General features: G+C 45.1%; 1 protein-coding gene across 8 annotated transcripts in view; it reads left to right on the top strand.

Moving 5' to 3' along the window:
- Positions 1 to 10,395, top strand: part of CCNY (cyclin Y) — a 114,544-nt gene extending 104,149 nt beyond the window's left edge. For all 8 annotated transcript variants that reach the window (XM_081554251.1, XM_081554257.1, XM_081554252.1 and 5 more), the window contains 5 exons: positions 484 to 541; positions 634 to 753; positions 4,918 to 5,084; positions 8,845 to 9,007; positions 9,659 to 10,395. In XM_081554251.1, coding sequence (XP_081410377.1) covers positions 484 to 541; positions 634 to 753; positions 4,918 to 5,084; positions 8,845 to 9,007; positions 9,659 to 9,775 — 625 coding nt within the window. In that variant the 3' untranslated portion in view covers positions 9,776 to 10,395. The remainder of the gene's footprint in view (positions 1 to 483; positions 542 to 633; positions 754 to 4,917; positions 5,085 to 8,844; positions 9,008 to 9,658) is intronic.
- Positions 10,396 to 26,808: the final 16,413 nt, after the last annotated feature.

Genomic DNA, 26,808 nt, shown 5'->3' with positions numbered 1-26,808 from the left:
TAAATAAAAGTATTTTTTAAAAATACAGTCGTGAAGCCGCTCATTAGTGAAGTGGTTAAGCTGCATGCTGTGAGAATTTCAGATTAATCTCCAGGACACACTGCGTGTTCATTCTTACCCTCAGACGTCTTTTGTGTTGACCACAACGTAGTGATGGTTTAAACAGATCCATCAAACTTTGCTCAGAAACAAGATGTTAAAGAAATTTAGACTTGGTGCATTTGAAAACTCAGGAAATGAAAATCTTTGATTTTTACTTTACTAAATGGGGTTCATAACCTTTATTTTATGGACTATTCAAAAGTGATTAAGTATTGTCCCCAAGAAAAACAAATTATAATTCATGAATAATCAGTAGCATCTCTTAACAGTACTGCCTCTGTTTCTTGAAATAACAGTTGAATCAGAATATATTTTGTTTTCATTTTGACTGGCACTCTGTTACAGAAGGGAAACTCCGTTTTCTGTTACTTTCCTCCCCAGGGACCCAGATGGAAGGATGCTCTTGGATATTTTCGATGAAAACCTTCACCCTCTTTCGGTAACCCTCCCCTTGGGTCCCAGGGTGTGGTCCAGTCATGTCTCTGTGGCTCCTGTGGGGCGGCTGGTCGTTGACAATGTCTTCCTCCCTAGAAATCCGAAGTGCCACCAGATTACGACAAACACAACCCAGAGCAGAAGCAGATTTACCGGTTTGTTCGGACACTGTTCAGTGCTGCTCAGCTGACTGCAGAATGTGCCATCGTCACCCTGGTGAGTGCCCGCAGGATGACGTGGCCATGGAGTGGGATGCGAATATCCACTGTAGACCTGGGAACCCCAGCGCCACCTCAGGGTTGTCTTTTATCCAGAACAGCGACTGGATCTCCCAAAAGAGGGCCTGTGGTCTGTTCCACAGTCCCACCTAGAGCCCCTTGTCAGATCACACTCAGAATCAGGAAAGCTGAAATGACCCATGCAGGTGAGTGAGACACAGGGCCCACTGCTGAGAAGGACCAGGGCCGCCTCATTGATGTCCAGGTTTCTGGTGTTGGTTCCCGACGTCTCAAGGACTGCTGTAATTGCTGCCTTCTCTTCTGTGATTTTTGTGTAAATACATGTCTGTAAGATATTCAGAGACAGCATAGACATAATCTGCACACTGACTCAAGTTAAAAACCTGTAACCTTCCTTAGATTCTTAAAACCTTAGGGACGGATGATTTAGCTCCAATCTCATTGGGGAAGTAGCTTTGACAGCAGAGCCCGCTGTCACTGACTTTTCACACTGTGCACCACTCAGATAAGAAATGGGCTCTGCCAGTGCGTGGGCTGCCCCGTGGGCCTGTGCGGTTCCCTAAGAGATGCTGTGGTGTGACGGCGAGCGTAAGGACCCTCCACATCTCCGCCACACTGAGAGCCCTGTGTTCTCGGCTGATGGCACAGTGACCTGTTTGCTTGTGCATTCCTTCTCTCCTGGAACTTGCCCCCTGACAGATGAACAGACATTCAGCAAGTCTTCCTCAGGTGCTGTGGAGTGCTGATAGACCCTGAGGTCATGACTGAGAAGCATATTTATGGCTCAGCTTTGTTCCTCCAAAGGATCTCAGATCCTCAAAAAACACCCTCCAGGTGGCAGGGTTGACATTTTAATGAAGGGAGATTGTGACAAAGGGGGAAGAAGGGGAAGAAAAGCAGATAATGAGTACTTAAATTGACGCCCTGAAGAAGGATTTATTTTGAAGCTCCTGCTTCAAGATGCAATGTGGTGGGGTTTTTTACCTTCCATTCGGAAGAAAATGGTGACTTGACTTCGCCCTGTAGCACCTTCGAGTTTGGATTTATCAGTGTGAAGAAGCTTCGTGTCCTGTGAAAGATGTAGTTTCTGCAGAGACTTCTGTTGAGAACATGTAGAGTGTGTTCCCCTGTCTCCGAGCAGACGTGGGTGGTTAGTTTGTCTTGGGAGTGCTGTGGGAGTGTGTGTGTGTCTGTCACTTGTGGGACCTGCTGAAATCCTCCCTTGTCCTGGGACATCAGCTGGTGGCTTAGTGGGAGATGAGCATCTCTGGCTACAGCTGACAAGTGGGCAGCGTCAGGGGCCCTCACAACAGGCACAGCTCTGCAGACTGATTCTCCAGGGTCTGCTTGGTTGGCCCAGGCAGCCAACTGTGTGTTTCGAGCAAGCCCTGCGTGTGGTGGTCCCACCCATCTCTCCAGGTTCGCAACAACCCTTCACAACAGGTCTGGGCTTGAGCTAGCGGGCTACATCCCTCTCTGCCTCTCTCCTGGGCCTTCCCTTGGTGGCCTGGCCCGTTGCCCAGAGGAGGCAGGGAGGACCACAGTTTGCTCTGTCCCACTGCCCTCAGGGAGCCAGACCGCTGCCTGCCTGTGGGAGGCGCTTCCAGGGCCTTCAGGCACTTGCTGCTGTGTGTGTCCGGGAGCACCAGGCATGCCAGCCCAGCTGGGTCCCCCCACCCCCACCCCGGGCAGCCCTGAGGGCTGTCACTTGGCCCCAAAGTGCCTCTCAGAAGCCGGTGCTCTGGTGAAGAGGCCACCTGTGGAATCTATACATTCTGACCCCAGAAACCCCCTTTTTAGGGCACATTAGTGGTTTCTACTGAGGTCAAAGTGTTGTTCAGATAAAGTCCAGTGAGGAATCCAGCTACCTCAAATATTAGCAAATAGGAAGTGCTGGGGAGGCCCACAGTCAGCTGAGCTGTGGGTAAGAGTACAGTGAACAGACCCGGTGCTGCTCTTTGTGATGGACAGGGAAACCCAGCGTCCTCGGAAGCGTGGTCCTGTGTACCCTGGACTCTGTGAGTTGCCACTTTCTCCCTCCCCTCCTCCCCCCCACGCCGTGCCTTCGAACAGCTTTATTTTGTACAGTCACCTGAATGCTCTGTAAGTGCTCACTAACCTGTATTTTCTAGAGACTCTCAGGATGGTCCTTCTTAGGAAATTAAATCTGAAAATTTGATTGAGAAGCAGTGTCCTATTAGCAATGGTGTAGGGAATGGTGTTCAGAAAAAATCAATCGTATATTATTTTACTTGGCAGAACATTAAAATACCCAAGTGGGAGTTTACTAAAGAAATTACAGCTGACCCTTGAATATAGCTTTCTTGACAAGTTCTGCTAAATTACATGCTATTATGTGGTGCTTATTATGAATTCCTCCTCCCCAAACATAACATCTGCTTCCCCTTGGTAATGGAGTGTGTTATCATATCTAATTTCTTTAGTTCATCTTAGTGGAATATCAGATGTGGTAGATGCCTGTTTTTTTCCAAACATCTTAAATATTACCTAGTGTGACTGTTAATATCTATCTACTATGGTTAAGTAAGACGAAAATTGAGTAGCCTTCTTTTTGTACTGAGTCAGTGAGAAGCTATTTCATTGGAGAGCTTGGAGAGGTTTACATAGCTCGTTTATATAAAGGAATAGCGTGTTAGGGATCTGATTGAAGAGTGTCCATAATGATTGCTTCAAAAAATCTGGAGTTAGATCCAGCCTCAGTTCTCTGCTCTTAGCACAATTTTGTTGCACATTTAAAAAATTCTTTTCTTGGTGGAATGAGAAGAGTTAGTCATCAACCTTTGTAACATACATAGTCTGGGCTCCTGAGGTCGGTGTCCAGTTAAAATTCTACTCAACCTGGCCTGGATCTCTCGCTGAAGAATTTCAGTTTTCACACAAAAAGAATGATCTAAAACATTAGCTTACTCTTCCTGCTCCTTGAATGTAATAAATGCCATTAAAAACTAAAATCTGAACAATGGAAAAGATGATTGAACTTTGCTGAGTGACCTACTTTTTTTCACCAGTGGTTGTCATAGCCCAGTGCTGTTCTGTCCCCAGGAGACATTTGGAAGTGCCCTTGAAGGTACATAGAGTGTGGTTGGCAGGCACGTATCGTGACCCTAGAGGCCTCTGTGAAGGCCTCTCAGATGTTCTGTGCTGAGCACCACAGTGGGCTCTTCCCTGAGCGGTCTCCTCTGACCCCACCCCCCTTCCCCCGTACTTCGATCCAGGGCCTGAGTTTCCCGCCTGCCTCTTACCGCGGCTCCTTCCTGAATGCCATTGCTGTGGTCATCTCATCCACTCAGGCCTCCCTAGACCTGCCCTCCTGTAGCCGCATTCCACACCCAGAGCTCATCCTTCCTGCAGGGTCCTGTGTCCCTGAGGCCAGCACGCGGGGGCCACTCCCTGACCCAGCCCCATGCTGGTTGCTGGGCACACACGGTGGGAGTGAGGCCTGGGCGTGGTCCTCAGGGGACTCTGGCTTCCTCTGGGGAGAGACAGGAGGAGGGCAGCTGCCCTTCCTGGGGAGAAACGCAACCACGGTGGCGGGGGCGGGTCACCGGACCAGGGTGGGGCAGTAAGGTGGACGTGATGGCTTCCTGTTTCATCACCTTTCAGGAAACTTAGGGCCTCTTGGCAGCTCATTGGGTATGGCTATTTTGTCTTTGTGATTACATTAGTAATTTCTTTCTCATGATTTTTATTGTCTTTCATACTGTGCCCCTCATCTGGTCTGAGGAGTACCTGGTATCTGAGATCAGCCATAAAAATCCTGCTTTTTAAGATGGAAAGAATTGATTTTTCATTAGTAAAGTACTGGAAGCAGAATGAAAGCCTTTTAAGCAAAAGAACTATCATCATTCGTCTGTTTACTGACTTAGCAGACCGTTGAGTGCCGGCCCCCATCTTAAGAGGCTCCTGTCTGAGCTCCTGTCTGAGTGGCAGAGGCAGACAAGGGGGTGGCCCTCTCAGCCTCCCTGGGGCTTCCCCACCTGTGCCCCCGTTCACAGGCCGCAGGCCGCACAGACTGGCTGCGGAGGCCATCAGGGGGCTGCTGTGGTTTGGGAGGGAGCCCTTGACCCTCCTCTGCCTGTGGTTTAGGGATGAAGGGTGCCCGTGTGCTCATGTCTTCCAGGTGTACCTCGAACGGCTTCTCACATACGCAGAGATTGACATCTGTCCGGCCAACTGGAAGCGGATTGTTCTGGGGGCCATCCTGCTGGCCTCCAAGGTGTGGGACGACCAGGCTGTGTGGAACGTGGACTACTGCCAGATCCTGAAGGACATCACGGTGGAGGACATGTGAGTGGGGGCGGGGGCGTCCCCGTGTGGACGTGCATGGGGTGGGGTGAGTGACCGTGACTGTGTGTGTCTGTTGTGAGCTGGCCGAGCAAGGACACGGTTGCGGACAGGATTTACAAAAACCTGTACGTCTTGTCCCGTGGGTCCCAGACGTACAGGATTTACAAAAACCTGTACGTCTTGTCCCGTGGGTCCCAGACAGGTACTGGTAACGCTTTCTGGCTTGTGAATCTAGTCTCTGAAACTATGTCCCAGGGAACCTTCCTTTACCTTCCTGCTCCCCTTCTGCAGTGGGGTTCATCCCCACTCTGTACTCACTGCAGACCGACAACAGGCAGCAGACGGACTAAAATGCTCCCTGCCTCTGTTCAGTTTCAGAGAGAAGATTTTCACTGCTTTTGTCACGTGTTGCAAGTTCACTTGGCTTCACATGAACTTTCTGTCCCTAAGGGTCCTCCTGTGCTTCCTGGTCCGGCCGCTTCTCTCTCAGGGCACCGTCCTGGGTTCACCTGCAGCCCGGGGCCTGGGGTCCCTGGGGCTGGGTGTACAGGAAGTGGGGTCAGGACGAAAGGAGCTGCTTTGGAAACAATCAGGATGATCTTCTGCATCATTGCTGTCCCAATTCTTAGGTTTTTCTCATCTTGTTTGTCCGGCGTCCTCGAGGCATCTCTTGCTAGAGGAGGTTCCACTGTGTCCCAGCCCCCATCCGTGTCCCTGGACCCTGTGACCACTGAGTGCTCCTCCCCTGCCTGCCCCCTTCCTCCGGTGGCTGGCTGGCTGGGCACCCCCCTGCTTGTTGCTGCCCTGGGGACACTTGTTTATGTTCTTGCATCTTTTGCCACAGAGCCTTTTCCTACTACAGACCAATAAGACTCCTTCCTGCACCTGTCATTCTTAATAAGAAAAATATGAAGTTTGTGATAGCAAGAAAAAGAAAATTAAAAACATTTTTTAAAGTCTTAATTTTATTCCACGCTAAGAACAGTTATTAAGAGAATTGTCATCCAGATTGTAAGTTGGTTGCTTCCACCTTTTGGCTGCTGTGAGTAACTCTGCTGTAAACGTGAACAGGAGTGTGCAGATTCCTCCCTGAGGCCTTGTTTGGAGTCTGTGCCCAAGAGTGGGATTGCCGCTTGCTACTGCTACTGCTACTGCTACTAAGTCGCTTCAGTCGTGTCCGACTCTGTGCGACCCTGTAGACGGCAGCCCACCAGGCTCCGCCGTCCCTAGGATTCTCCAGGCAAGAATACTGGAGTGGGTTGCCATTTCCTTCTCCAGTGCATGAAAGGGAAAAGTTAAAGTGAAGTCGCTCAGTCGTGTCCGACTCTTAGCGACCCCATGGACTATAGCCTACCAGGCTCCTCCGTCCATGGGATCTTCCAGGCAAGAGTACTGGAGTGGGGTGCCATTGCCTTGTAGCTGGCAATCTTTAAAGTGAGCTCATTTTTCGAGAAAAGTCGATAGGCCATGAGGTGATGAAAACAACTCTCTTTCCTCCATTGTAGAGCCCCATTCGCAAGTTGCTAAGTGACATCAGTTCAACTGGGTTTCTTTACAGTGATGATTTAATGTAACAGATCCTTCTGAAATGTTTTTGGTTTATTGGCTTGATTTGTTTATTATAAAGTTTTACATCAGAACTATTTACTGGTAATTAGGCTTCCCAGGTGATGCTAATGGTAAAGAATCCACCTGCCAGTGCAGGAGATGAAAGAGACTCAGGTTTGATGTCCTGGGGAAGATTCCCTGGAGAAGGAAATGGCAACCCACTCTAGTATTCTTACCTAGAGAATCCCATAGACAAGGAGCTAGGCGGGCTAAAGTTCATGGCAATGCAAAGAGTCAGACACGACTGAGCAACTAAATGCGCGCGCACACACACACACACCCTTGAGAGTAGCAAATCCATCAAGCCCATTCCCTCTGCATCACTGTTAGTTTTCTGATGATTTATCATATAACAAGCTGTCAGATGTCCCTGGAGGAGGTACTGCTATTGTTTGGAAATTCAAATTTGGGGGATTACTTTTATTTTCTAAATATTGCCCTAGTTTGAAAACACAGCCACTCTAAAATCTTTATTTCCCCCAAAACTTAAACAGAAACATTTAAAAAATAAATATTCAGAAAGGCTGTTTTTCCCTTAAGGAACTTGGGGAAACTGCCACCTTGTTGGACACCAGATTCCTCTCGACTTTAATCCTGGTTATACCCGCAACAAAAGGCAGTGGTGTCTAGGTACCGTCTGGGGTGGGAATAGCTTCCTGGCTCTCACTGGTCTTCTTCGTGGCATTGGAGAAGGGGATCTGCAGTGGCACCTCTTGGCCACTAGGTGGCAGTGTTTCCACGGGCAGCTCCCAAGTCTTGTTAAGCTCTTGCCTGGATTCTTGTATTTCACAGGATGAAATACAATTTCCTAAGTCTGACTTAAAGCAGGCATAAATAAAAGTCATTAGAAGTGTAAATTTTGACATAACATATACATTTGGGGCTTAACTCCTTTCTCAAAGCTGTATGGAAGCAGCCCCTCTGATTAGATGAACTGAATTCAATGTCTTGGTCTTTCCCTCCAAAGCGCTCAGGCCTTCGATAACAACTTGCTGAGGTTTCTCAGTTATCTTTTGCCTGGGAGCTGCTGTCAGGGAACCAGCCACTACGGCCTCCAGACTCAGCTCAGCTCTCACTTCCAGGAAGCTTTCCCTGATCCCTCCACCCAGGCTGAGCTTGGTACGCTCCATTCAGTAATTAATAACAGTAATTACTGAGCACCAGCTGTGTGTCAGGTGCTGTGCTGGGGCCAGGCTGCAGTCAAATGTCACAGTTTCCGGCTCGGAGAAGAGTAGGAGGGGAGACTGTGGTAAAGGACAGAAGCGAGTCCAGGGTGCTGCCCGGGGAGTGGCCTAGAGCTGAGAGTCTGGCCCAGGACCAGTGCTGACAGACAGACCTGTCCCTGAGGATGCTTCTCCCCCAGCAGTGACTACCAAGAGGTAGGCCTGCTGATGGGGGACGTTTTACAATGTGTTCTGGCCTTCATCCAGCTATAAGTGGGTTGGCTCCTTTATGGACCAGGTGCTGTCATCCAGGTGTTCGGCAGGAGGGCAGGCTCAGCCGCAAGAGCGTATTAGAGATGCATATTCTTGGGCCCACCCAGACCTGTCACATCAGATGGGTGGCCCAGGCGTGGGTCCTCACAGACCCTGCAAGTAATGGGTTTGGATTAGGGTTAGGGTGGGTGGGTGGCTGCATGCTGAGACTGGTGGTCTCCTCCCTCTACTCCCATGGTCTTGAGGAAGCTGCTCATCGTTTCCCCACCCTTCCCTCCCAGCAAGGCGATCCTCTGGGTCTCGGAGGCCTGTCCTCTAGGCAGCTGTCCAATCTCACTGGACTCTGTTTGACAGCTCCGAACTGTGTCTTCTGCCCCCTGTTTGAACTGATGGTTCATGCGGTGAGGTGAGGCCAGAGCCTGCTGCATATGTATGTGTGTGCAGGTTGGTCTCAGTGTTGGGGTCACTCTGAAGCACTTCCTGGCGCTGATCATCCCAGTTAAGCAGGCCTCATCCTTCCGGGCACTGGATCAGATGGGCTTGGCTTTTATCGCCAATTTGGTGGTGAGATGGCAACTCTGCATCCAAGCAGGCTGCTGGTGAGATGGCTCTTCTCCCTGGAGGATGCGGCCTTGTGGCCTCTGTGTCCAGCAGCCTGCCTGGGCCATCGCGGTGGGGACAGCGGCCCAGCTGTGTATTTCTGTCTTCCTCTGCAGGAACGAGCTAGAGCGACAGTTCCTTGAATTGCTCCAGTTCAACATCAACGTTCCTTCCAGTGTTTATGCCAAGTATTATTTTGATCTTCGTTCTCTGGCGGAAGCTAACAACCTGAGCTTCCCCTTGGAACCCCTGAGCAGGGAGAGGGCCCACAAGCTGGAGGTAAGGGGCGCCAGCGTCCCGCGGGTGTACTCCTGCGGCAGAGCTCTGTGCTCAGGCTAGTTCCTGCCATTGCCAGTCATCGTAAAAATAAGGACCAGATGACCTGGATTGCATTGGTACAACCTCGTACTTTTAATAACCTTCTCAGTACTGGTTTTTATTTAATATGCATTGATTCTGTTTTTTAAACCAAATAAGTTTTTTAAAACCCCTGTTTTAAACCAGCCTGCACTTTTATAAGGGAAAAGATACCAGATGACCCTATGATTGGCAATCCAGAAAGGTTTGAGTCTGCTTTTATTTTTCATTTTGTAAAGTGTTTTCTCCACAGCCTAGTTAGAGCACCGGCCAGCCGGTTGGTCTTAACCTGGGTTTAGGGCAGTCACTGTGAAGCTGTGGGACACTTGTGTCTTATGTATAACTCGGCTTTGCACGTGCACTGGGCTCTTCCCATCCGACTTTTGGCGGCTGTAGGTGTGGGGAGGAGAAGGCTCACAGGTCAGAGCCATCTTCCACGGGCGGTGCCGGGCCCTCAGCACCTTCATCCCGAGTGTCCTCAGTGTGGATGGTGCTGGCCAGCTGCGAGGATGGAGGGTGTGGCCAGGGTACCGGCCCCGGGGCTGATCTGAGTGTGTCTCTCCTGCCCCTCAGGCCATCTCCCGCCTCTGCGAGGACAAGTACAAGGACCTGAGAAGACCCACGAGGAAGCGGTCAGCGAGTGCTGACAATCTGACTCTGCCCAGGTGGTCCCCGGCCATCATCTCCTAACCATGGGCGTCCCTGCCGGAGGCCGTGCCATCCCTCAGTTTCTCCTTTAGTTCGAGAAAAGACAGACGTGGGGTGGTTTGGTTTTGTTTCCCCTCTCCTTTTCTTTTTAATTCATAGCTCCGCCAGGCTGCCTTGATGAGTGCCTCCAGGCTGCGCGCATGCGCAGCTGGGCTCCGAGGACGCGAAGTCAGTGCCATGGGATCCCGTCCACGCCTTCCCAACCCCGGGACAGCGCTTCCTTCATGGAGGAAAAAGACTCTAACCCTGGAGGAGGCAGGGAAGGGACGGGAAGTCGCATAGAGGCAGGGAGAGCGGCTTGGCCTGGTTCCTAAGTCCCCGTCGGTCAGTATCGGAACCAACCCAACAGGAGAGCCTGGCGTAGGTGACAAAGTTGGATGCTCATTAAAGGCGCGCGCCCTGTTCACCACCCCACTCGGATCAGTATGTCCCGTTAAGACTTCCTTCTTGCATTCCTTCTTGCTGCTTCTCGGGGACTTGGGGGGGATTTTTGTTTGTTTTATTCTGTTTTGGTTTTGGTCCCACAGAGCAGAGAATATAGTTTGTACCCACCATGGCACAGACATCCAAATAAATAGCACTGGCTGTTTCTCTCTGCACTACTCCTGCGAGCTGTCTTCTGAGCTTTCTTGCTCTCCAGGGGGAGCACTTGTCACGTCTCTGCGCACCTTGATCCTAGCCGGTTTTCTCCACAGTGGTGGAATCAACTTGACTGTAGTGCTGAACCAGACGACTCCCTTCCCCCAACTCCTCCCCCAGGAACATTCTAGATCACATGGGTGCTTGTGCCTTCTGATCCTGCGGTGGTCTCTCTCTCTCTGCCTGCCCCAAGGGGCAGCCCCTTCCTCGCCCTGCCCACCCCACTCCTCTACTTCCACGTCCATTGTGCAAGCAATATTCCTCTCAACTTTTATATGTTTACTTCAAATCAAAGTTAGTCTATTTGTATAAAAATTTTTTTAAAAATCTAAAATTAAAAAAAAGGGGGGTGGGGGTGGGTATTCACATGGAAGATCACTGAAGAGCAAAATGTTCCTATTTACTGAGGTATTTTTCACAGAATGATTGAATAAAAAACTCAACTTGCATTTTCATTGTGGGTGCTTAGTGAAGTTATATGAAACTAAAACTGTGAAGGTTTATGTGTCATTAATTATGACCGTCCTTTTTCATTTCTGACTATTCTTCATTTCCTTATGGGCTAGATGAAAAGCTTTTATAGCAAGGAAAATTAAAGAGTTAATGACAGAACCTCACAGTTAAGTCTAAGAATCTGGGTCAACGAAGCATACAGTGCTTTGGGGTTTGCACATTTTCTCAGGTCACAATGACAGAGGTTTCTAAGTTTTTCGTTCATTAGGTCTTTGAGGCAAATGGCAGTAGATAAATCTGTGTTTTACCACCCTCCTGTGTGAGCTTGGAAAACTCTGGAATCTTACATTATTTGTCGTGTGCCCTGAACTCATACACCTGCTCCCCAGACACGCCTGCCCCTGAGGAGACATGCTTTGTTAGTGGGAGGTACTCAGAAACAGCCAAGCAGCCCAAAAACATGAAGCCCAGTGCTAGTCAGATGGCCCTGAAGTTTGTAGCATGTGTAAACCCAACTGTGTGGGCCAGAAATACTGTCAGATTCTTTCTGGCTTAAACTTTCAAAAACAAACAAGCAGAATATGAAAAGTTAATTATCTTTCCATTGTAACTGTGTCAATATACTCCATATGGGTTCCAAAATCAGCTGCTCCCTTCAAGTAAGATTTGGATTTAGAACATGAAATAGAGACCCCCCAAAATGTAGAAAATACCATTTTATATTCCCTAAACTATATAGCTTAAAAAGGGACATATTTTCTTAGCTGACTATGAATACCTCTCAAATAAGTTAGTTCCTCCCATGTAGAGTATCTTACTTTACCGATCCATTTCAGGAAAGAGGTTTTGCTGCCTTTCAAGCAGACATCTTATTTTTATCCCTTTTATTTGAATGAGAGATTTGAAAATTGAATTATGTAAATATTTCAATGCATCTACTATTATTTTGTGGAGTTTATTAAACTACTTTAAAAAATTGTATAGTCTATTTATTGTATGTATGTACATACAGTCTGCTAACTTAAAGTGGATTCCGTACAACCTGACTCAGTCTTGTTTAGACTATTGAATATTGTTTTAGCCTTGTGCACTGGATTCTACCTCTGTATAGGAAAATTTTCCATATTCCTGAGCATCGATCTGTATTAATTGGTTATGTTTCTTGCACTAAGGATTTTTAAAACTCTGCTGTAAGTGTAGATTTCAGTTTTACTTTTGCAGAATGGATCCCTTGCCATGAAGGTAATTTAGGTTGGGTTTATTTTTCTACATGATGAATAAGACTTAAACATTACGTTTTCTGGTTTGTTCTAAGTTTGCAAAAAAAAAAAAAGCCCGAAAACACCCAGTACAGTACCTATTGATAAATCATCGTGATGTAATTTGTTTGCAAGGTGGTTCATGCCCTAAAATTAAAGCTGGATTGCTATTTAGGAATATATTGTCTTAGTGTAGTTTTTGAATGGGCAGTTTTCATCATTAATGAAGGGTGAAGAAAACCACACAACTTATTGCCTTTTAGATTTGACTTAAACAAAGTCATTTGGGAGAATAAGTATCCCAGTGAATTTTCCCTTTTTGTTTTACCCTTTTTTTTTTTTTAACTGGGAGAAGGCGAAAAAGTCAGGGATTTAAAGCCAACTGGAGGGCAAGATGGGAGGTCCTGCCAAGATCCAGACATCACTGTGCCTTAAATGCACCCACTGGGGCTATCACCTGGCCCCTCTCCTGGGTGCCCCCTCACCCCACCCCCACACCACCCTCCAAGCTCCTCCTCTTGGTCTTTGGCAAGACCGTCTCTGCCCTGGGCTTTCCCTTGGGTCTAGGGGTTTTGATGCTTGGCCAAGCTGCAGAGCAGAATTTGCGGAGTGAGTGATTTTGATCCTTCCAGGCTACTTTTGGTAACCTCTCACCTGGGGCCATATTTTACAGCTTTGAAATTTTTAAACAATAAGATACAATTCCTGGTTCATTGTAGGTACTTATTAAGTGTTAAATAAACACAGAGACCAAATAGTGCTTGCCTCCCTGCTGCATTTTTTGAATATGACATTGAGGTAGGATTGAACCAGTTTTGAGGATGCTGAGTGAACCTGTTCTTTTCTACATGATGAAAAGCGGTGGAGAGTATTATGGGTTCTGTAAGTGTTAAGTGATCCTCAGAAGGACTGGATCTTCTTCATCCGCTTTGACTTCACTAGAATTAGCATCTCAAGACTCCCAATGGGTGGACTGTGGCAACACAGGTCGTCTTCTGAAAGGCTAACCACAGGAGCCCTTCCCTGCCCTTGTTGAAAAAGGGAAGTAGGGAACGTACTCTCAAGTGAAATAGGAACAGGATACCGAAGGATTAATTTGGGACTCATATTTTAAGCTCCGCGAATTACAAGGAAGGCCCCGTACACAACTGCATACAGTTCATGACTGGCGGGTCCTGAACGCCAAGCCTTCCTAGCCCCACTGTGCTGGAAACAAATCGTCCCACGGGGGCCAGCGGCCCCATCCGCAGTAGGGAGGTAAGCAGGAGCTTTCAGTCACCAAGCTGCTGGACTCAGACTAGAGCGGGGTAGCGGCTTCCTTCCAGCTCTTCCTGGTAGGTTTTCTCACTAAGTTTGCATGTCTGGAGCTGCTCAAGGTCAGTTGTGTCATTTTCCATTAGAAACGTTCATCTCTGATTTGAAAGGGTCATGGGAGGCCTCTGTTTGTCTGCTTCGCTGTGAGTCTGGGCCGTGGGTCAGACTGGGTGGTCCTGGTGCCCACAATGTCCATTGTAGGTCTTTACAGCAAGAATTGTGGAGGAGCCTGTGTCCTTTAGGGACTCAGTCTAGGTAGAGAGCTTTATTCCTTAAAGAGCTTTGTTTAAATAGAATGCAGGATTAAAAAAATGGCATTCCAAAACAACTGCCATAATGGGCAAAAATATTAAATGTAACTAGAACTTAGGCATAACATTTATATTAACGTTATTCATTTATATTGTAACAGAACATTGGGTTTCAGTCTCAGCCCAAAGTTAACTTGCTGTGTGACCTTGGACAAGTTCCATCACCTCTCTGGATCACTCAGCAAACTTCACTGGCAAGAGATCAACTTGCTTGTGTTTTCTCCACCTGTCTTACTCTGTTTCTAAACTCACACTGCTCAGCTATACTTGCATTACGATTGTTGGGATGCTGCTCTGTGTGTATGTAGGCAGGCTGGACCCACTGAAAGACAAGTCCAAGCTCATTTGTGAGTTTCCTTGGGGAAATCGGTTGGCCCTTTCAGGGCCAGGGTGGAAGAAGGGTGAGCATCAGCAGATACGGCTGTTCTTAGGAGAAGGATGTGGGTATCTAGAATTCAGCTGCTGTCCATCCTCCCCAGGTTTGCCCTAATGCAACTGAATCCTCAGCTTGTCCAGTTGGGTTTTACTGCACCTTGTGGTTCTTTTCCACGTTGATGGACAATGAAAATCTTGCAACAGAGAAGTTGGGTCTAGGAATCCTCCCCAGTGGTTGTCTTGAGAAGGGTGCTGCCTCTTGGGTTAACCCCCAAGTAATGCTTATCCTCCTTAGACCTGAAGACCCAAAGCTCTGGGGGTCACCATGGAGGACAAAGAACCCCCTCCCCCTCCTCTCCTGCAGCGCTTCCATGGAACTCGGCTTGCAGGCTTCTCAGGTCTGCCTCTGCTCACCAGCTCTTGGGTCTGTTGCAAAGGACTTGCATTGGGGGTGGGGGGGTGTGCAGAAGAGTTGGGGTTTACTCCAAAGAGAAGTGCAGTATTTGCGGGACAGTGTAAGGTAAAACAGTAGACTCTGCAGGGTCAGGACACCCGCGTATGAGGACTCACCAGGGTACACTGGGCATTTGGTCTGACCAGCAAGTCTTAGAACTTTTCTGGCTTCCAGGAGCTTCATCTTTAGAGCAGAGAAATAGGTCAAACCCTGGATCACCCTAAGATCCTTTCACTTCTAAAACTCAGTTATCTTATGAACTACTTATTCTGAGATTTCCAGGAGCAGCCTCCGGGCTCAGAACAAGAGATGTACTCACCCCTGCAGTGTTAGGAAAACAATTTGGGAAAGTCTATTCCTGAAGCATTCTAGGATCCCACGTGTGTATTTGCTCCCTTCCATGGTTCTCAGCTACATCCTTCAAAGAGTGCCAGCCTCTAACATGTGAGCAAAAACTGGAAACAAAATTTCTATTCCAGAATATTCTCTAGAACACAGGTGTTTGTGAGGAGTAGACTTGAATGAAGGCTTTAGCTCACACAATGACTTCATTCAGCAAATACTTACGGAGCAGGAACTATGCGGGATGCTGTCTGTGGGTCTAGTGACACCAGGGACAAGACAGGCAGGGTCCGTGGGGCAGTAGGGCAGACAATCAGTAGGTCACTGTCAGTAGCACATTTCAGACTGTGATCAGGGTCATGAAGGCAGTCGGGTGGCCTGAGTAGTGGGGTGAGGCACCTTTTGAGTGGGGGTCTCCGTGGAAGAGCCCCAGGGGGAGCCGTTTAGGGGGAGGGAGGGAGGCACTTTGCCGGCCTCCATGAGGAGAGCATGCAAGACCATCCTTGACATAACTCCTAGCTATATCTTCACTAGAATATCATGATATCATATCACACTAAGTGTTCTTGCTATTTTAAGTTACATGTGGGTCCTTAAACAAGTTAGTTTTTTTTGTTGTTGTTGTTAATGCTTTCTCTGCCTGAATGCCTCTCAGGCCCCCTTTTCACCTAGAGGTGAATTTCAGGACCCATTTCACATTGTTAACACTTCTAGAAAGCCTCTGCTTTCATAAGTATAACACTGCAGAAAGTACTGGAGAGCTTTCTCCTCCTTTTTGGAGGAGAAACTTCCTTCTTGGGAATTATATGAAAGCTCTGCTCCCTTCTCCCTCAAACATCACCAAGTCAGTAACTCAGTGGCTGTCTCTTCAATAACTTTTGTAATCCGTTTACATTTGGGCTCCATTTTTTTCTCCCCTTTTCCTCATCTGGTTCGGAATTAGTGGGACAGATAGTAGAGAAATTATCAGAAGCCAGGTATTAGGAAAAGCTTCTTTATCTTAGCCAGTGAAGAGTCAGCACCAAGGACAGGGCACCTGTGCCTGTCCAGGCTCTCTTCCCTGCCCACTCCTCCCCATCAATATTTTAGTCGTGCCATGCCTGTGTTCCTTAGGTGAAGAGCTCCTCCTCACTCCTCCTCAGTGCTGAGTTAACTCTATCATAGGTGTCACTTTATATTGAAATTACTTGTCTCTTATTATCTACCCTGCCAAACTTAGGGGTACCCTCCTTAACTACACTTAGCACAATTCCTGAGGCATAGCAGACTCTTCAAATACTAGATGAATAAATAAATGAATCAATGACAATAGAACCACAAATACAATTCATAAAACAGTAAAATCCAAGGACACATTTAGATAAAACAAGTATGCATGGAAGCAAAGTAATGTCTTTTTTATTACACCTTCAGATATCACTTCTCAACCATGGCTGTGCATCAGAGTGATCTTGAAGTGCAATATCCAAGATGCTACTCTAGAAAAGTAGACAAAGAATCCTAAGAGTGGGGGCTTTTCATGTGCATGGGAGTCAAGGACAGGTGACTTCCAAGGGCCCGAAATAATTTCTTCTGCAAAGGGCATGAAGTGATTCTTCCACAAATGACCATAAAGCTGCCACATCCCTAGAGGGAGAAGCAGGCATCTCAATGAGTGAGGAAGCCCCAGCTGCTCCTGTTTGTATGAGCAACAGGACCAAATCTTTTCATCTAGGTGAACCAGAAATCAGGAGGACTGTGTCCTTATGCTGACATCTACTGGTCTCTCAGTGCTGGTATAACAGTGCAGGCAAAATTATTCTTTCGGGTCCTCCCTTTTCCATCTGCAACTTAAAAGTAAACAGTCCTCAGAATCATTTCACTTCCCAGGTGGTGCCAGTAACACAGTAAGTCCATTCTGCTTCAACTTTTTGTTGTTGCTCAGTTGCTCAGTTGTGTCCGACTCTTTATGACCCCAGGGACTACAACTTGCCAGACCCTGTCCTTCACTATCTCCCAGAATTTGCTCAAGTTCATGTCCGTTGAGTTGGTGATGCTATCTAACCACTTCATCCTTGCCACCCCCTTCTCTTTTTGCCTTCAACTTTTCCCAGCATCAGAGTCTTTCTAATGAGTCAGCTCTTCAACTGGGGAAGCAAAGAAATGCCAAAACAGCACAGTGGATGTGAGAGAAAAGGCATTTCAAGCTTTTGACTTCCTTTCTTTTTGTGAACTTCACCTTTCTGGTTATCTAACTAGCTATAAATGTTCTCCTCAAAATATGAATGATAAGCATTTTCATTAATACTTGGAAGCTCAGGGACTTCCCTGGTAGCCCAGTGGCTAAGACGCCATCCTCCCAGTGCCAGGGGCCCAGGTTGAATCCCTCGTCAGGGAACCAGATCCACGTGCTGTAACTAAGAGTTTGCATGCCACAACTAAAGATCCCACATGCCGCAATGATCCCGTGTGCCACAACTAAGACCCCGTCAAATTGTAGGTTAAATGAAAGTGCTCAGTTATGAAACAAAATGGACTAAGGAGACCTTCCTCTGACTACGCTGATTTTAATGGAAACCATTTTACGGAAAAACCCAAATGAAATTTTTGGCTAACCCAATATTAAAACACTTTTGTATCTCCTAAGAACTCACAGACAGTTGTTGAGGAATGCCCAAAAGAATAGTGATGGGTAAAGGGGAGGCAATTTAGAAATAGGATTTACCCTCCAAAGTCCAGAAATTTGCTAATCCATTTGCAGGTGAGCAAAGATTAACAGCCTGTGTGTTTTATAAAAATTACATGCTCATTGTAACAAGAAACGATCTGAGATATATAAACTGAAAGACATACTATGTGCTGAAAAAACTGATTTTAATAAAAGCTGATGGTATTTCCTCAACAAATTTCCCCAAATTAATGAATAAATGCTAATATACAGGGAGTGTATCTGGTCTCACAACAGTAAGATCATATTATTGATATTTCTCAGCACTTTGCCTTTGCCATTTAATAATAATCATCATCATGGAGATTCTCCACCTTTGTCAATACATAGCACATCTATATCATATCTATGTCCAATAACATATATATTGATACACCAAGTTATAAAAATTATATATCAGTACACACAAAAATGTTGTAGAGATAAATCACATTCTGTTTAGCACGTACAAAGGCCCCAGGGTTATTTAACTGTTCATCCAGGCAATCTTTCCTCTATCAGAAAGAATTTCTGAACTCCATACCTAAGCAAAGCAGAACAGATAATGATGAAGTCAAACACCTAAACATTTTCACATTGAAAAGTCTGAGAGAGAAAGGAGGAGATCTTCTAAAATCTTGAAATTAAGGTCGAGGCACTTCCTTCCCTACAGTGTTTGCTACAGGAACAAGGTCACACAACATGGCTCCATATCAATATCTTTTCTGATCTTCAGCTTTTGAACATCCTTCTAAATTAGTCATTCAGTAACTGACAACTTAATCATTTTTTGTTTTCTTGCCACTACAAACAAAGCTGTTAACAAATATCCAGGAACATACGGCTTTCTATGCCACTATCTCCATGAGACAGATTTCTAAGGTGGAACTCCTCTGCCAAAGAGAATGAATTTTTTTTTCTTTTGGTAGGTGGTCAGATTACATTCAGAAAAGGCACAGCACTTGACTACCTCCAGAAGCAAAGGAAGAGAACATCCGCTTTCTGCAGCACAGCGACACACAATGCGATCCTTCCCCTTCCTTTTTCCTGCCAATTACATGATTTATAGTTACATTTAATGATTGTTAGCACTTCGTAAAATATATATATTTGATATAAAATTATCAAATATTCCTTCTGAAAAGAGCTGATATAACCTGCACCCACCTGACATCAGAACATTTCTTCATAATTTTAAAAATAGTTGTTAAATTATTGCTTTAACTCCTGGGACTTCCCTGGCAGTCCAGGGGCTAAGACTGTTCCCAGTGCAGGCACCCCAGGTTCGATCCCTGGTGAAGGAATTAAGATCCCACATGCTGTGAGGCATGGCCAAAAAATACAAAGAATATATATATATATATATGCATATACACACACACTCCTTGTTTAACTTTCACCAGCTTGACTTCTAGTCAGTTTGAGTATCTTTTCATATAAATCTTATCTTCAGTGAGTCACCTTTGCCTCTATGTTTTCTATTTCTTATTCAGAGAAATTATTATTATGGATATTAATAGTTTTGTTTGTCATATCTATTGAAAATATGTTTTCCAATCTGTCCAACCTTGGCTATGATTGTTTTGCCATAAACTTTTAAAAATAAATATGTAAAAAAACATACCTGTCTGATTACTAGGATTTTTGGTATGTTTGGAGGATTTTTCCCATTCCAAATTTACTCTCCAAAATATCATTCTAATTCTTTATTGTTTTCTAATATTAAACCATTACTATTTCTGTTTATAGTATGAGAAAGGGAGGCAGCTTTGTTTTCATGTATCTAATACGTTGTGTATATGTTACATATATTTAAGCATCTATCAGGGAGAATGATGTCACCAAGATGGCAGAGTATGGGGGCCCTAGTCACCGTATCCCAACAAAGATCCATAATGAGACAGCTATGCACAAACACACCCTGGGAATGGAGTTCACTTAAGAAACTTTAGTAACACAGCAGAACAAAAAAACCCTGAGGATAACCACACAAAAGGAGAAGGAAGACAACCTCATTTTGCCCACATCATCCCATCCCCCAAGCCAGCTTTGCAGAGCATCGAGAGAGAGAAGTCCCCAGTTAGAAACAGTTCCCCTCATAAAAAGAGGAAGAGCAGGGTGAGCAACCAGCCTCCCAGTCTCTCTGGGCCCCACAGAAAGGTCCCATTCAGTTTTACCACAAGCAGAGGCCGGCAAAGCTGAGATATAGACAGATGACTAGGAACGACAAAATCAGGAGGCTACCAGCAGCAGCCACATGACAGAAATGATCGTGGGTTCTCAGGGCCCTGTCCTGGAGACAAACCCAGCAGCCTTCACTACCAGAGAGATTCCTCACAAATGTCACTGGTTTCCATTCCACAGGCACCTACAGCTGGCCGCCACAGCTAAGCATGCGTGCACGCCACCAGTGCCGCACCCCTAACCCCCCTACCTCCCCATCCCCCTGCTGCTTGCCCTCGTCCCTGTTCACGGAGACTGGAGGCTCTGCTGAGGACCCCACCAGCCCTACAGCCTCTGTAGACCTTCCTCCCCTCCTCCTGCAGTGCTCACCAAGGACCACACCGTTGTTCATGCTGTGGAACCCAGCAGCCTGAGCTAATGACCATCCCTAGACTTGGGGCCACAATCACCCCCTGCACTGGGCAACCTTCAATAAACGGTGTTGGGAAAATTGGATAGTCATCTGCAAAAGAATGAAATTAAACCTCTTCCTTATAAAAATTAACTCAAGTGTAAAAACTGAAACCATAAAACTCCTGGAAGAAAACATGGAGAAAAATCTGGATGTCTGTCTTGGCAATAAATGTTTGGATTTGGACACCAAAAGCACCAACAACAAAAGCAAAATTTAACAAGTGAAACTACATCAAAGTGAAAAAGCTTCTACATAGGGAAAGTAAATATATATATCAATAAAAGGCAACCTAAGGAATGGGAGAAAATAGTTGCAAACCACATTTGTGATAAGGGGTTAATACCCAAAATATATGAAGAAATTACACAACAGCAAAATTAAAAAGTCCAAGTCAAAAATGAGCAAAGGCTTTGAATACACATTTTTCCAAAAAAGATACATAAATGGCCAAAACGTACATGAAAAGATCAACATCACTAATCAGGGAAATGCAAATCAAAACTGTGAGGAAATATCTCATGCCTGCTGCTGCTGCTGCTAAGTCGCTTCAGTCGTGTCCGATTCTGTGCGACCCCATAGACGGCAGCCTACCAGGCTCCTCCGTCCATGGGATTTTCCAGGCAAGAGTACTGGAGTGGGGTGCCATTGCCTTCTCCATCATGCCTGCTAGAACAGCTATTATGAAAAACACAAGAGATAACATGCTAATGAGGATGTGAAGAAAAGGGAACTTTTGTGCACTGTTGGTTGGAAATGTATAGTGCAGCCACTATGGAAAATAGTATGGAGGTTCCTCAAAAAAATTAAAAATAGAACTGCCCTGTATGTGTGTGTGTTAAGTCACTTCAGTCCTGCCGACTCTTTGTAACCGTATGAACTGTAGCCCCACCAGGCTCTTCTGTCCATGGGGATTCTCCAGGCAAGAATACTGGAGTTGGTTGCTATGCCCTCCTCCGGGGGATCTTCCTGACTCAGGGATTGACCCTGCATCTTTCTTTTCCTGACCCTGCATCTTTTATGTCTCCTGCATTGGCAGGCAGGTTCTTTGCCACAAGTGCCACCTGGGAAGCCCCTAGAACTACCCTATGATCCAGCAATTCCATTTCTGGGTGTATTTCCAAAGGAAATGAAATCACTACCTCAGAGAGGTATCTACACTGCCATGTTTACTGCAGCATTTTTGACAATAGCCAAGACATGAAACAACTTAAGTGTCTACTGATTTAATGAATGGATAAAGAAAACATGAGAGAAAGATATAAGGAGAGAGAGAAAATAGAATTTATCTATGAGAAAGAAGAAAATCCTGCCATTTGCAACAACACAAATGAACCTTGAGGGCAAGTCAGACAGAACAAGACAGTTACTGCATGATCTCCCTTACATGTGGAATGCAAAAACATTAAATTCATAGACACAGAAGAGAATGGTGGTAGTCATTGGTTAAAGGTTATACACTTCCAGGTATAAGTAAGCTCTGGGGAATTATGTACTGCATGGTGCTACAGTTACCAATACTGTATTATATGCTTGAAAATATCTATAAGAGGAGAGATTAAATTTTCTCACCACAACACACCACCACAATGATAACCATGTGAGGTAAAGGTAAAGGATATGTTAACTAACCTTAGTGTGGTAATCATTTTGCAAATATATGTGTATCAAATCATTATACTGCACACCTTAAATTTACCAAATGTTAATGTTGATTATATTTCCAGAACGCTAGGAAAAAATAGCTATGATTAGTATGTTCAAGAAATTAGATGACACAATGGAAAAACCTCAGTAGAGAACTGGAAACTTTTTTTTTAAAAGAACCAAATGGAAATTCTAGAACTGAAACAATGAACAAAATCAATTGGGTTTAACGTAGATGACAAACAGGTGAACCAGAACACAGCTCAGAAGATTAAAGCACAGAAAGAAAAAATAGGACTCAAAATTACAGAACGAGCATAAGAGATTCATGTAAGACAGCAGAAACACTTAACATGCAATTAGCGTCCCAGAAAGTGAGGAGCAAAAGAGGGGGACAAAAGCAACTGGGTTTGGGGGATTTTTTTTTTCTTTCTTTGTTTTTTTTTTTTTGTTGAGAAAACAATATCCCAGCGACGGAATGGATGACAACAGAGGCAGCCCTCATCAAGGGGGACAGGAAGACTTCCTTGGCCCACGCGTCACAAGAAAAAGAGTAAAGTCTACGCTTTCTTTTCTTACTGGCTGGTGAGAGGCCTTTGATAGATTCAGACCAGGATGTGGCCTTCAGGTGGCTTATTTTCAGTTAAGTGTTATGTGAACTGTGACACTGTCTATGTGTGACTTTTAACTTCGACATGTTTCTGATGTAGTTTAATTGTATGTTACTAAATAGCTTCTCTGTGCAAATGCAATTTGGACTCTAAAAATACTGCTTAGTTTTACTGGAATACCTTATAAATTTGTTATTAACAGTGTCTGGATGATTTAGCCTGATGAGATCTAATTATTTCCCTTTGCACCCGTGCATTCTTTTCTTCCTCAATACCATCTACAGCAACAAGAGAGGAGTTTTGAGCAGGACGTTGCCTGAGTTATAAATCACCTTATCGCAAGAAAGAAAGAGGAAGAAAAGATGTTAAATAACACAGGATTGAGCAGAATTCATTTTTCACTTGTACTTCCGAAGCTTGGAGTAAAAGGGGAGAGTCCAAGAGAAGAGGAACAGGGAGGGGAGCTGGTATGGGTTGCCCAGCCTTTCGGCCTGGTCTGCAGGGGTGAGCATTTTGAATCAGGTGGATCCATGCCCTGACTCCATTCTGGTTGCCCGTGGAGGGAGCCGGTGTCCGTCACATGTCCACGGCTCGGAGAGTAAAGACAGCGACATGGCAAAAAGCGGAAGAAGATAGGTTAGAAAATACAGCTCACAGTCCCCAAGCCTCAGCATGGGGGGGGGGGGTAGCCAAAGGTTTCTCCTGAGTGCTCAGCATGGTGACCACAGGGCACTGGCAGCTTTCAGTCAAGAGAGGCACCATTCACTCAAGGGGGCAGAGGGCCCAGGGACCCTGCCTGTGGGACCCTGCCCGTTGGGAGTCTGCCAGGATTCGCTTCACAAGATTCAAATATAGGCAGATCACATCAACATGAAATAGATTTGGGGAATTTTTTTTGAGTAAGATTCCTTTGTAAATAATAATAAAATCACTGAGAATCACGCAAGATAGGATGGGAACGAAAAATAAAGGAGCCTGTTGACAGATGCACTGATGGCTTTACCAAATACCATCTAAGTGACTGATTGCAAGCATGGTTCTAGGAGAGAAAGAGAACCTGTCTCTTATTTTGAATAAATTACAATTAAAAGATGGAGACTTCACCCCACAACATGGTTCTAATTAGAAATTTACATATCCAGTGATGGATTTTTTTTAAACTTTCACCTTAGATGATAGGATATAAAACTGAATGAAGCAAAGCAAACAGAAGGAGTCAAGGTAGCCTTTGTGGGGTCTTAGCAGCTCCCCCAGGTCATCTGATTACACCAACATCCCCTAATATCATTAATGAGTACCACTAAAATATCTACTGCCAGCTGTTTTACTGTGCTTGCCATTCATTTGTTCATAGGAAGTTTTCCGCTTTGACCAGTTTCCTGCTTCAATCTTGACAAAGATGGGAAGGAATCAGCGGAGACAGTAAATGAGGGAGGTAAAAAGGGAATTCTCATCTAAGTCAGCTAGAGAAAATTTTCTCATTTGAAATTTAATTTGGGGGGACCTTGCTGGTATTCCAGTGGTTCAGACTTCACCTTCCAGGGCAGGGAGTGCAGATTTGATCCCTGGTCAGGAGAAGGAAATGGCAACCCACTCCAGTATTCTTGCCTGGAGAATCCCAGGGATGGCGGAGCCTGGTAGGCTACAGTCCATGGGGTCGCACAGAGTCGGACACGACTGAAGCGACTTAGCAGCAGCAGCAGCAGCAGCAGGAAGCTAAGATCCCACAAGCCTCCTGGCCCAAAATACCAAAACATAGAACAGAAGCAACATTGTAGCAAACTCCATCAAGAGTTTACAAATGGTCCACATCAAATGAAATGTATTTCTTTGCTGTGTTCTTTGAAATAAGAGGCACATATTGTTACTTAGTGTTTGAAGGCTGCTGCATGATGGGCAGTGGGTCCCTTGAGGTCCCCAGAGCAGGCGATGAAATTATCCTAAGGGCATCTCCTCTACGCCTGTTGACCTTCTTTAATTGGTCCTTGGCAGAATTCACAAAGGAAGGCACACTATGATGTGAAGACCACATTAGCCTGAAGCACTGGTTCCTGTTTACAGTTTTCAAGGCAAACTTGCCCAGTTTATCTGCACACCCACCCTGTGATTTGGGCAGGAAGACATTATTATTAGCCTCATTTTATAGCTAAGAGTGGGGTGAGAACATAAACACGCCAACTTCTGACCTTCTTATGTTTCGTAGTCTAATTACAGGTATTTAAACTGAATACTTCAAACTATTTCTCTTAGAGAAGGCACCAGGGTAGGAGGCAGTACTTGGAGAAACAAAGCTCCCTGAGCTCCCTCAGTCCCTACCTTCAAACCACCCCTTTCCCCACACTGCAGCAACACCTCCATGTCCTCCTGGACCTTATCTAACGGGGCAGAAGGCCACCTTTAAGCTGAGACTGAAAGGACGTGAAGACACCATTCAGGAAAAATCAGAAGGAAAGAATTCCAAGTTTCTCAATCAGGAATAGAGAGGAATACATCAGTGTAGCGTGAATTCAGCTTGTTTTGGAAGAGAATATGAGATGCTATGAGATGAGGTTAAAGAAGTGGAGCTGCCACCCACCAGAACACCGACACAAGCTCCCCCAACCAGGAAACCTTGACAAGCCACCCGTCCAACCCCACCCACAGTGAGGAACCTCCACAATAAAGAGGAACTTCAAACTACCAGAATACAGAAAGGCCACGCCTAACACAGCAATCTAAACAAGATGAAAAGGCAGAGAAATACTCAGCAAGTAAAGGAAAATGAGAAATGCCCACCAAACCAAACAAAATAGGAGGAGATAGGGAATCTATCTGAAAAAGAATTTAGAATAATGATAATAAGAATGATCCAAAATCTTGAAAACAAAATGGAGTTACAGATAAATAGCCTGGAGACAAGGATTGAGAAGATGCAAGAAATGTTTATCAAGGACCTAGAAGAAATAAAAAGGAGTCAATATATAATGAATAATGAAATAAAGGAGATAAAAGACACTCTGGAGGGAACCAACAGTAGAATAACGGAGGCAGAAGATAGGATAAGTGAGGTCGAAGATAGAATGATGGAAATAAACGAAGCAGAGAGGAAAAAAGAAAAAAGAATCAAAAGAAATGAGGAAAACCTCAGGGACCTCTGGGACAATATGAAACGCCCCAACATTCAAATCATAGGAGTCCCAGAAGAAGAAGATAAAAGGAAAGGCCATGAAAAAATACTCAAGGAGATAATAGTTGAAAATTTCCCCCAAATGAGGAAGGAAATAGTCACAGAAGTCCAAGAAACCCAGAGAGTCCCAAACAGGATAAACTCAAGGCAAAACACCCCAAGACACATATTAATCAAATTAACAAAGATCAAACACAAAGAACAAATATTAAAAGCAGCAAGGGAAAAACAACAAATAACACACAAGGGGATCCCCATAAGGATAACAGCTGATCTTTCAATAGAAACTCTTCAGGCTAGAAGGGAATGGCAGGACATACTTAAAGTAATGAAAGAGAATAATCTACAACCCAGATTACTGTACCCAGCAAGGATCTCATTCAGTTATGAAGGAGAATTCAAAAGCTTTACAGACAAGCAAGAGCTGAGGGAATTCAGCACCACCAAACCAGCTCTCCAACAAATGCTAAAGGATCTTCTCTAAACAGGAAACACAGAAAGGATGTTTAAACATGAACTCAAAACAACAAAGTAAATGGCAACGGGACCATACTTATCAATAATTACCTTAGATGTAAATGGGTTGAATGCCCCAACCAAAAGACAAAGACTGGCTGAATGGATACAAAAACAAGACCCCTATATATGCTGTCTACAAGAGACCCACCTCAAAACTAGGGACACATACAGACTGAAAGTGAAGGGGTGGAAAAACATATTTCATGCAAATGGAGACCAAAAGAAAGCAGGAGTTGCAATACTCATTTCAGATAAAATAGACTTTAAAATAAAGGCTGTGAAAAGGGACAAAGAAGGACACTACATAATGATCAAAGGATCAATCCAAGAAGAAGATGTAACAATTATAAATATATATGCACCCAATGTAGGAGCACCACAATATATAAGGCAAATACTAACAAGTATGAAAGGGGAAATTAACAATAACACAATAATAGTGGGAGACTTTAATACTCCACTCACGCATATGGATAGATCAACTAAACAGAAAATTAACAAGGAAACACAAACTTTAAATGATACAATAGACAAATTAGATTTAATTGATATTTACAGGACTTTCCACCCCAAAACAATCAATTTCAACTTTTTCTCAAGTGCA

This window comes from Giraffa tippelskirchi, chromosome 13 (assembly GCF_054371585.1).
Source record: "Giraffa tippelskirchi isolate mGirTip1 chromosome 13, T2T-mGirTip1v1.2.pri, whole genome shotgun sequence".
NCBI lineage: Eukaryota > Metazoa > Chordata > Mammalia > Artiodactyla > Giraffidae > Giraffa > Giraffa tippelskirchi.
This window is presented reverse-complemented; position numbering and strand designations above follow the sequence as displayed.